General features: G+C 39.6%; 1 protein-coding gene across 6 annotated transcripts in view; it reads left to right on the plus strand.

The window, feature by feature from the left end:
• Nucleotides 1–12,244, plus strand: part of LAMA2 (laminin subunit alpha 2) — a 502,508-nt gene that overhangs the window by 394,446 nt on the left and 95,818 nt on the right. For all 6 annotated transcript variants that reach the window (XM_075924144.1, XM_075924139.1, XM_075924141.1 and 3 more), the window contains 4 exons: nt 3,610–3,772; nt 8,505–8,715; nt 10,229–10,345; nt 10,917–11,080. In XM_075924144.1, the coding sequence (XP_075780259.1) occupies nt 3,610–3,772; nt 8,505–8,715; nt 10,229–10,345; nt 10,917–11,080 (655 nt within the window). The remainder of the gene's footprint in view (nt 1–3,609; nt 3,773–8,504; nt 8,716–10,228; nt 10,346–10,916; nt 11,081–12,244) is intronic.

The raw sequence follows: 12,244 nt of genomic DNA on the forward strand, positions 1-12,244 counted from the left end.
AAGTGAGATCGGAAGAAGATATGCAAATTCCCACCAAATTTGCATCTCCTCTTTCGAATCTTCCCCGCAGTCTAGATAAGCCCAACCAGTTTTGTTACCAGAATGTACTGTAGATTAATTTTATATTGATTTTCATGTAATGAATGGTAGCACTAATCAGTTATTTAAAATATCATTTGATCTTGCAACACTGACATAAAACAAGTGTTAACAAATCTGCAAATTTTCAAAGCGGATTTAAACCATATGAGATTGAGCACCTTGCACTCAAAGTGGGTGAGGAAATGTCTTTTATTTGTTCCAACTTTGGTTGGTGAAGGAGACAAGCTTATCTCTGTCACCAACAGAGATTGGTCCAATGAAAGATATTGCCTTATGCACATGAAGTCCCTAATGTCCTGAGGCCAACAGGGCTACAGCAATGCAGACTCCTTGCTCTCAGACAGAGTTTGAAGGCTGACAAGCCAAAGCTGTTGTTCCACAAAGTTTGCATCCACTGTTTGGAATCACCACAGAAGATGCTTCCAGCAGGTTTCCATGAACAACTGGTACCAAAGAATTAAAAGATTTGGAGGGGGTTGAAGCAAGTCCACATAAAGCAGTAGAGAGAGTGATTTTAAAATCAAGGGCTGTGTCTAGACTGGCCAGTTTTTCCGGAAAATCAGCCGCTTTTCCGGAAAAACTTGCCAGCTGTCTACACTGGCCGTTTGAATTTCCGCAAAAGCACTGACTTCCTACTGTAAGAAATCAGTGCTTTTTGCGGAAATACTATGCTGCTCCTGTTCGGGCAAAAGTCCCTTTTGCGCAAAAGGGCCAGTGTAGACAGCTAAGATTTGTTTTGCGCAAAAGCGTATCTAGATTGGCCACGGACGCTTTTCCGCAAAAAGTGCTAGATGTTCTTTTCCGTAAATGCTTTTAACGGAAAACTTTTCCGTTAAAAGCATTTCTGTAAAATCATGCCAGTCTAGACGTAGCCAAGGTGTTTGACCAGCAGCCAAGTCAGCATTTTAAGAACAGAAGATAATATGCTTCTTTCACCACTTTTTCGTAATAAATCTTTCCTTTCAGCAACCAATGGTCATTCAAGGTTAACCAACATTGTGAATCACACTTCAGGGCAAGTTTTGTCCACAAGTGCATCTATGCAAACCTGGCAGATGTTAGGTACTAATGCCAGGATCTACAGAAGCACTTAGGTGTTAAAACACTAAGCTTCATAACGCCTAAATATTATTCACCTTGGAAATTTCAGGAACCATAGTCCCCAAAGGGGAAGGTTTTCCATATAATTAATGAAGAGAAATAGGTGCCTTAGAAGTGGTAGTGGTGTTGGTAACTATACAATATATAGCTTTTGCTATTTATCTCTGCTTCATGTTCACTAAACTATTTCTATTTGACTACTTCTCACTTTCCAAGCATGTGAGTAGTTGTACGCAACCATCTTGAAAAAAAAAACACAATGAAATCTGCCGGTAAAATGTTTCCTTTTTTCATCTCAAAGTTTGAATTTTCCAAAAATACACTCACTAGAGCTCATAGACAGGGAATATCCAGACCTGGATCAGTAGCATCATTGTAGTCTGATAACTTGCAACTCAGCACAACTAGGAAGTACTGATGGCCTTATTTTAAAGCAGGAGGAAGAGCATTTGCTTCTAACCTTTGTAGATGTGAGATATGACTTATTTTCTATTTTAGGTAAACCTTAGTGAATTCTTAAATGATCTATTTCTTTCCATTAAACAAATTAAAATAGTGGTGCTGATCCCCATCCTCAGATGCCCTGATCATATTTTAGAATAATAATCCTTACAAGGAATAAGCATCCAGTAGCATAGCAAAACTCATGGCCCCGCCCTGCATCCAACATTATACAAACTTTAAATTAAGCACTGAGAAAATTTAAACAACAAAATATATACCATATTGCCCCCAAAACACAACCACTACCCAAACCTCTGTCTTTCCCCATAGATCTAGTAAATAAAGACTCTTTGTAGTATGTCCTAATGCTCATATAATTAATTATTGTTCTATTTCCTAATCAAATCTATGCAGTTAGATTAATAGCAACTAAGGGACTAGCCTGCAGTGAATTCTGTGTAGACATTTCCCTGTGCCTGCATGAAGTACCATTATCAAGTCAATGAGGCTCCACAAAGCTGGAAGGATTTCCCTATGTAACAGGGTTCTTTGCAGGATTTGGCTTTAAGGAATACAGAATCACAGGGACAGTTACAGTTATACAAATTGTCTAATGAATTGTAAAATAGCTTTTGGAGGGTTTTGTTTTGGGTTTGTTTGGTTAAAGGCGTAGAATAAAAATTTCAACCATACTTCTGTTCCAGTTTCAACCAAGATTGAGGTATATGTTTGCATTGAATACCAGGGGTGACTGCGGCTCATGGCTTTGACTGAGCTAACTCAAACAATAGCAGGGAAGCTGCAGCAGTGTGGAATAACCACTTGGGAGTACATACCCGAGGTCAGTGGCAGGCTTGTATTACTGCTGTGCTTCACTGCTACTGTTATTTTTAGTGAGAACCAGCTAGGGTAAGTTGGCCCATGTTGCAGTCACACCTTTGCCTGCAGTGTAGACATATTCTAAGGCACTTAGCATAGTAATTTCATTGAAAGGATCCCGAAATAGCTATTCTGCATCTATTGAAGCAGACTGTTATTTCGAAATAGATTTCAAAATAATGAGTAGCTTATTCGGATGTCCCGGTTACCCTCGTTCCACGAGGGTTAAGGGGAGTTTCAGAATAGCGAGTTATGTCAAAATTTGGCACTGTGCAGACAGTGCCACATTATGAAATAAGCTATTTCAAAATACCTTTTTAGCTTATTTTGAGCTAAGGATGCTGTGTAGATACACCCTAAGACTACATCTACACTGCACAGTTTTTGCGCAAAAACTCGCAGAGCGTCCACACTACAAGCGCGTTTTTGCATAAGAAAAAGTACAGTAGAACGTCAGGAGACAGGGCTTTTTGTGCAAGAGTTATTCCTCTTTCTCCAAGGACTAAGCCTTTTTGTGCAAGAACTCTGCAGTCTAACCCTTTTTGACCTCTTCTCTCCATCTGTGTGTCTGTATTTAAATACATAAGCTTGTGCTATAACACCGCTGTTCATTCACCCTTCATTTTTAGAGGGGAACTCCATCATTTATTCTCATCATTCATAAACTTGAATTTTAAAAACAAAATATTTAAAAAGTCAATGAACTCTCTTCCACGCCTCATTTACATTCCTTTTTTTCATCCCATTTCTTGCTCCACCCCCTCGCTCCCTCCTCAGTGTCCCAAATTACCATTTCAAGGGTTTAGTATATATTTTCTCTTTATATTTCTTGCTCTGGATATAAAGCCGCCTCACTTTAATTACTGTGCCTGGAAATGAAATACAATAAAGGATTTGATGGAACATATAACATTTTCTCATTTGTTACTGATCGTTGGATTAACTGTCCTTTATATTTCACAGCAGGAATACCCATTGCAAATTGTATTTCCCTTGGTGATGGCGATGATGTGTGGATACTGAAAGTCTCTGTGTCACTTTTATTTACTTACTCTCTATGTGTGTTTTTGCCCCCCTCTGCAGCTGTAAATGAAAAAGCTGTAAAACTGAATGAGACACTCAGAATCCAAGACAAGACCCTGGAGAAAAGTCTTGAAGCTCTGCAGAATGATATTGACAGAATGATGGGAGAACTGAGGAGAAGAAAGTTGAATGTGCAAGAAAAGGCAGCCCAAGATGAGTTAGAGTAAGTAGAAGGGCCGCAAATTTCAACATGCTGAGCCCAATAAAATGAATCTGATTAATGCATTCCTATGGGATTTCAAAACTGAAGGTCTCAAACATAAGGGGAGATAATCCTGATTGTCTATTTTGTTGCCTTTGGATTCCTGAAAATGCTAATGTTTGTATAACATTATCCCCCAGCAGAGGCATTCATAAGGACATGTTTTGCCATATTTGAATTGTTTTGTAGGCCACAAGAACTTCTGCTGTTGACTTTAGAGTTAGGATTTTAAGCATCACTATCAGAAAACTCTCTAATCATTCTTGCTGAAGTATTAAATCATTCTATAAGGGAAAGAGATAAAAATGTTATCCTTAAAATTATATATATATGTGTGTGTATATAATATATATATATATATATATATATATATATATACTTTTACAAAATTTTCAGGAAAAAAGTTTATTTGAAATATTTCCATTTTGGAAATGCAACCCTTCTCACTACTTTGAAGGAATTACTCGTGCTCACTCTTTTATCAAATGATTTTGGACAGTCACTGTGTTCTGGTTGGCTAGGTTTCAGGATTTTTGCAAAGGACAGAAATGACTAGCATCTCCCCTCCCCTGTGTTTTCCATGAAGTGCTGCATGCTAAGTGAGGAAGAAGACTGTTTTGATTGTTCCTTTTGAAGTTGTCTTCTTGCTCTAATAGTCAACAGAACTTTACTTGCAGTTGTTGCTTTTTCCCATTCTTATTTCAGTGTTTACATTTGAAGTAAAGTCTGTAATCCTATTTGTGTCCTCAGTCCACCTAAAGAACACATTACTGAACATAAATTTTTAAATCCACCACTTTCTCACCAAATACTCCAAACTATAAGTTTTACTAAAGCTAATGTTAAAAATTTAAATAATGCACTCTTAAGATAAGAGTGTCTGTACCTCTGGATATAGTGCTTAGATTATCTGCAAATACAAAAACAACAAGGATTCTTGTGGAATCGCAGGCCACGCCTACACTATGAGGTAAGGTTGATCCAATATGGTCAATTTCTGGGCACCTAATTTTGCAAAGTTGAAGGTCCATGTCCTCCCTGCAAGGAAGAATAGTATATAGTCCAAAGTAACATGTACCCATTAAGGAGCCTACTGCCAATTCAGAAAGCAATGCACCTTGGACCACTTTGCATTCTGAGCTATGTTCCCAGTGCCCACTGGGACCAAAACTCTGCAGCGGCTGGTTATGGGCTCATGTCATCAGTGTCCCATAACACACTTGTCTAGTCTCTCCCCCCTTGTGTGAGATCAATGGGAAGCAATGTGCTCATACCTTTTTGTGCCCTGGTTTCCCATACAACCACCATAGCAGCGTAAGTATAGATCCTGGTTTGCAGCAAACAATACTGATGCTAATGTGTGCCATGGTGTGCCTACTTCAAGAGCACATGCATGTCACTGCACCAGGAGGAGGAAGCCAAAGCTCAGCTTGGCATGGAGGTGTTGCTCATGCAAGCCCTGGTAATGATGAATGCACAGCTGCCAGTCAATCCTGTGGACACAGTGCTGGCACCGTGAGACAAGCACAGACTGGTGGGACTACATTGTGATGCAGAGATGGGATGATCAGCACTGGCTGCAAAACTTGTGACTGTGCAAGATCACTTTTTTGGAACTTTGCGAATGTAGTGGGGTTCCTTAACTCAGTGGCGCAATAGACAGAACACTTATCCCTATCTTGTCCCCCCAACCACCTTGCCAAGGAGTACATAAACTGCAAGGGGTACTTCTCCATGGTGCTGTAGCAGGCATTGGTGGATCACAAGGGCCGTTCCACCAACATCAACATGGGATGGTCGGGAAAGGTGCATGACAGGCAGAATCTTTAGGAGCTCCCGCTGAAAGATGCATAGGGGAACTTATTTCCCAGACAGAAAAATCAGAATCGGAGAGGTGGAAATGCCTATTATGATCTTGGGACGCCCAGCCTGCCCTTTGCTCATGTGGCCATGAAATCATACATGGGCAACCTGGAACCCAACAAGAAAGAGTTCAAATACAGACTGAGTAAGTGCAGCATGGTTGTTGAATATGCTTTTTGGACATTTAAAAGGTAGGTTTAGGAGTCTCCTGACTCACTTGCACCTCAGCTAATGCAACATTCCCTTTTTGCTGGCAGCATGTTGTGTGCTCCATAATCTTTGCAAGAGCAGGGGGGATCTTATCTGGCAGGGTGGGATGCTGAGACAGAGCTCCTAGACAGAGAGTTTGATCAGCTGGACACCAGGGCAATAAGGAGAGCAGGGAGTGGGGCAGCGTAAATCAGAGAGGATTTGAATGATAGTTTTATGAATGGCCAGTTTTGAAAGTCTTCCTTGTTGCTCTCAACAAGTTGCCCCTGCATTCCTGTGTGTGCCTTTAATTCCCCACCCCAGCCATGCAGTTCAAGCAATAAAGAGACTGTTGTTCAAAAAACATGAGTTTTTATTTGGGGAAAACAGCTGGGAAATGAAAGACGTGGGGAAGAGGCTCAGAAACTCATGTGGGACCACCTTTTACCTCACGAGATACTGGAGGATAAGGCTGCCCTTGAATTACCTCCCTGTAAACCAGTGGATTCTGGTGACCCTGGGAGTGGGAGCAAAGGGCCTGGAGGAGGAGGGACTTGTGTTGTTATTGGGGCAGACAGGGTTCTGGGAGGAGTCCCTCTCTAGACATGCAACCAGGAACTCCATCACAACTGTCAGGGAGGCAAAGAGAGTTTTGGTCTCCTCTCCTGACAAGCTGGTCCTGCAGCTCTGCCCGCATCTCCTTCAAGAGGGAGTTTATGTAGTCTATCTGCTCCCTAAATGTGTCCTTCCTTTTATGTTTTCTTCTGTGGATTTGAGCCAGGCAGGCAGATGCTGGAAGAAGGGAGATACGCAGCAAGCTGGGTGCAGTCCGAGCTGCAATGAAAAGTTACAAGGGCACATATTACAGCAGATACATTATGTTAAGCCTGCCCCAACCTGTTAGTGTATACCAAAGGTCTCTGTAAAGACAATGGATATGTGTTCTGTGCAAAGCCAACAATGGAATTTACAGAAGTGTGGAGGCAGTGTCCATATGTGTAATACACACACACACACACACACATACCCTTATGTCTCGGAAAACTCCACTCCAATTCATCTAGTGAAGTGGTTTTTACCCACAAAAACTTATGTCCTAATAAATCTGTTAACCTCTAAGGTGCCACAGGACTCCTTGTTTTTGCAGATACAGACTAACATGGTTACCCCTCTGAGACTACACAAATACAAAGTTTGTTTTAAAAGACATATGATACATATAGTACAAAATCAGCAATAACTCAAATTTAAGCAAGTAAATTAACAACATAGTTTAGATAATAGTTATTTGGGTACATTACTCATGAAAAGTTACAAAGAGAGTTGATTGTGGAAACAGATACCTCAGTGAATGAAGACTGACCCTCAGTAATTGAGAATTTAAGGTGTACTGTCTGTTACAAAATACAGCCCATCAAGAAAGCATTTGATTTATTTTCCCAACTGCCTTTTTCTTCAGCTCACCAGCTCATCCCTCCTGGTATTGCTGATGTCCAGTAATGTCTTCTAAGTAGATGTCCTTTGACCACTGGATGGTGTCCAAAACCATGAGCTGTCGCAAAAGCCAAAGATAGCATTGTCTGATTCCACATTCTCTCAGTGTTCACTCATGACTGGGGTTCCATTTGCCCAGGGCTCCAGTGATCAGCATGTGAGTTTGAATGTGGTAACTCTAGTTCTCAGGCTGTGGTCCTGGGCTCAAAGGTATTGTGACATCAACCATGATGATCTTCTTCGTGTCCCATTGGTGATGATGATATCCAGTTTCAGTTGGCTGACCCTTCTAGGGATGACGGAGTTCATGGCAACTTACCCATGGGTGGCAGGATGGCTCTGACCAAAGAGATATGGGTTAGCATTGTGTCTCTGAAGTGGAACTTGCAGCTATACAAGATGTAGTTGAAATATCTCTTTGGCATAGCCACACTTCCTGTATCACTTGTCCTGATTTCTGTGGAGGATAGCACAGTTCAGCAGGACACAGTTGAGCCAGGCTTAGTGGATGAATCTCCAGTCAGCAACTACACATGAAGTTTGTCCACTCTCATGATTTTATGAAGCATCTTGTGGTGGTTGATATTTTTCTTAAAGCTCCAGCTCCTGGGATCATGAGACTGTGAGAATTTCAGCTTTCATTTAAAAAAGTGTCTAACGCTCTAGAAGCTGATTGTAACATAGAAAAAGGGAACAACATTAATTATTTCAGACTCTCACAGCTTGTCTGAAGCTTTGCTTTGAGAAAACTTCAGATCAGGCATTTCAACATTCTGTCCCCTCCATTCAAGGTAATGGACCACTTTGTGACAAGTGTCAAATTAATGTGAATGAGGGGATTTTTTGACAAGTGTAGTGATTCACAAAAACTCACCAGTCAGATAGCAAAAATGGCAATATAAAAAAGGACTTCAGTGAAGACCATTTTCTAAATAAGGACTCAGGGTAAATTTACAATCCAAAAGGCAAAAGCCTAATATCAGCTTTTCTTTTTGCTTTAGTAAGTGTGTGCTCTCCCTAGAGTTGTTTTACACTTTTATGTAAGATGAATATTTCAGCAGTAAGCAATTAAAAATGGTGAGATTACTGGTTGTGATGAAGATGGATTCAATGCCTGTTTTTCATGTGTCTTGGGGGGGAACTGCAGAAGTGCTGAAGCCCTTTTGAACAAAGTGAAGAAATTATTTGGAGATCCCACCAAGAAAAACGAGGAGCTGAAGAATGAGGTCAGGGATAAAATGACAGATTACAAAAACAAGGCTGATGATGCTCGAGATCTGCTGAGAGAAGCCAGCAGTAAAATTAGGGAAGCCAATCGCTTATCTGCAATCAACCAAAGAAACATGACAGTGATAGAGGTGAGTGCTGATGAGCAGATTCCCTTAATTTACAACCACTCTGAGGGTCAGACCAAAATCTAGAACTCTGGCCCTCTTTGGTTCACATGAACGTTTTTACAACCTGCAGAGAGAGAGAGAGAGAGAGAGAGATCCCAATAGTGCACATGGGGAGAAATTCATCCCAGTGCAAAGACATGTGAAAGTCCCTATGCAAAATTTAAACTATTGATTAAGGATTTTAATAAGAGGCCAATTACAGTCTTCACTATCCTCTATTTGCATCTTGCAGCCCTGCATTTTCTCCTTCATACCCCACCTCTAGAAAGAAATGAACTGGGTGTATAGGCGTTAAAGAGTATTAAATCAAAGTATATCTTTGGTATTTAGTAGTTGTTATAAATGATCTACCTGGTAGCAGAGGAATCTGCTTTTGATCTAATTTTAACTGCAAAGACTAGAAAAAGCACATTATACTTTTCATTAACAAGCATTTATCCGAGACAGAAAGAGCAGAGTCAAATCTAAATGAAGATAAATGTTTCAAACTCTGGTTGCTCTTGATGAGCTTTTGCCTAATATATGGTGATGAGGTTAGAGTTCCAAAACCTGAATTTTCATCTGAGGTTTGTGGATTTGATTGATTTACAAAGAGATGCAACATTGTAAAGTAAGAAAACATCGGCTGTTCTATATTTCTTTCTGGTGTGGTTAGAGCATGAAAGATGGAGCAATTGTCTTTTATCTAGGTTCTTATGCCATCCTTAATACTATAGACTCTATGAATAAATAAATAATAATAATGATTAATAATTAATTCTCTGAATACTGTGAGGAATCTCTTCAACCTGTGGTTTTGCTCTCTTCATCACTCTGAGATTTCCATCTTTTTTGCCTTTCACTTAATTAGTGGCCATCATAGCACTTTCCCATTTGCCTCAGTGATGCAATTGCATGGCCTACTGTCAATCTATTCTGTGATGCTTAATGACTCTGTTCATGATGCTGCTAGTACTTTGAACTAGAGACAAAGAGGGTGCCATCTCTCTTGTTCAATATGCACAGTATTCACTAATTGGAAAAGTGAAGGTTCCAAGGTTTGCAAAACTTACATTTTTCACATCATAATCCAATAAGACAATGGTGTCAAAAACCAAAACCCCACAAACTGAAAATTTTTATTAAATATGGGATCAAGAATTAAAATAAAGAATCTTTACAACATTTTGGTTTGGGCTAATTCATTGCCATAGTTGGGGAAAATAACATTATCAAAAAGTAGAGGAAGAGGGGATTTCTGACTTTTTTTAACCCATTCTGCTGTAATGTTACAGTCAGGCACTGTTGTCATGGGGCAATATAAAAATGACTTTTGACTATCTTTGCCATTGAGACATTCCATATTTTTATTGTTCACCATAATATCACTGAAGGTGGAGGAGGCAGAAAAAATGCAGAGGTGTTAGAATACCTGGGTACTCCTGCAATACCTTTACTTAATTAATTTCTATCATTGTGGGTATTCAACCTATAGAAAAGGAAGCAAGCTGTAGAAAGTAACAGACAAGAGACGGAAAAAATTCTGAAAGAAGGGAATGACATCTTGGATGAAGCCAGCCATCTTGCAAATGAAATCAATTTAGCTGTAGAGGTGAGCATTTTTCTTTTTGTTTTGCTTTTGAGGATAAGTTTATCGAGGCAGCAATTTTGGAGGAAAGTCCATATTTAGGTTGGGAGGAATAAGAAATCCTTTGGAGTCAGTTTCTTTGTGACGAAAGTGGTGGCCATTTTAAAAGTGTAACCCTTGGTGACATGGTTTAATAACCAAAAGTGCAGGTGAGTCAGTGAAAGGTGCATGATAAATGGAACAGCTTGACAGTGTATTTCAGAAATATCACCACAGCATAGCATAAATATTTCTACATCCATAATTTAGAAAAGATCTCCGCAAGAGTGCATGTGTGGAGGCATGTGTAAAATGCATTTTTATCTTTTCTCATACATCATTAAGAAACAAGGCAAGTTCAAAACAGTCAAGTCTTCAATGGAACAGTAGCTTTCAAAATAGTCTAATTGTCTCCAATTTGTTTTTCCATAGTGGTTCACTGAAGTTTTATTAAATGTCCAAGCATATGTGATTATATCTCATACAGAAACAATATGCAAAAGGACTGTGATGTTTGCATGCAGCTGTTTAAATATTCTTGTTTTGTGGCTTTCAGTATATAGAAGATACCGGGGATCGGATACAACCAATTGCTGATCAGCTGAAGGATAAAATAGATGATCTATCTCAAGATATTCAGGATAGGATGCTTCCAGAAAAGGTGTTGCAGGCTGAAAACCATGCATCCCAACTGAATGAATCATCTGCAATACTGGATGGGTAGGACAAACATTTTTTGACACTTCTAAAGCTGTCATAGTCTAGTATCTAGAATTCCGTGAGAGAAATAGGAGATAATTTTCAGACTTTAAGTCTGTAATTATGAGTTTATTAGACTCCAGTGCCCTATACAGTTGCTCCAATGCTCTCCAATTGGGAGAGGCTATATTCTTCTCTTTGGAGGAGCATCAAAAGTCTGAATTAGATATGGAGGATTATGAAGATATGGTACATGGCTTCGGCTATATCCAAGATAATTAGTTCCAAGTATTTCTGAAAATGAACCAGTAGATGGAAAATACTGACATATTCAATTTTTTTTCAGTCTTCTACCTTGTGTTGTCATGTACACCTGGGCAAAGTGAACACAAAGTGGTATAAGATGCTACTCTTGTAATTTAATAGCATCTTTTACAGTCACTTCTCCACCATTGAAAATGACACTGCAACAGGCAAGGAGAAGCAGACCCTTTTTGTTTATCTTTTTATGTTTGAAATTGGCAGCCTTTAAGAGTGTGCACTTGCTGACTCTCGGGTAAAGGAAGCAATTTAAACATCACTTTCAAAGCAAAGTGAATGTATCTAAAACCTGTCCCCGAAAGCTTTGGTAGATTATTGTTTAAAAGCCAATTGTTGAGCTCCTTCATGTCATTTGGAAAGAGTCATACAAACTGATGTGAGGGGCGACAGACTGTGGAGAGGCAGATCGCCACAAAACAGTATTGCCGAGTAAGTTCCTGTGGCCATTACAGCATAGGAGAAAAGAACTTATAGCATCTCCTTTACAAAGTACAAATTGTTACAACTTAATCACAAAATGGCGCTCTTTCGAAAAAGCGCTATTTCAAAAGTAAAACTGCAGTCTAGACGCGGTTCTTTCGAAAAGGGAAGGCTTTTTTGAAAGGTCCTATAAACCTCATTTTTTGAGGATCTTTCGAAAAAGCCTTCCCTTTTTGAAAGAGCTACGATTTTACTTTCAAAATAGCACTTTTTCGAAAGAGGGTCAGTACGTGATTATGCAAATGAAGCATGGGAAATTCAAATCCCGGCTTCATTTGCAATTTCAAAGTGCCTAATTTACATCCCTCTGTCCAAAGAGGGATGTAATCTAGACACAGCCTCAGAGCGGAAGGTGTATTTTGTGAACCAAGAAGACATAACTAT

This window comes from Pelodiscus sinensis, chromosome 3 (assembly GCF_049634645.1).
Source record: "Pelodiscus sinensis isolate JC-2024 chromosome 3, ASM4963464v1, whole genome shotgun sequence".
NCBI lineage: Eukaryota > Metazoa > Chordata > Testudines > Trionychidae > Pelodiscus > Pelodiscus sinensis.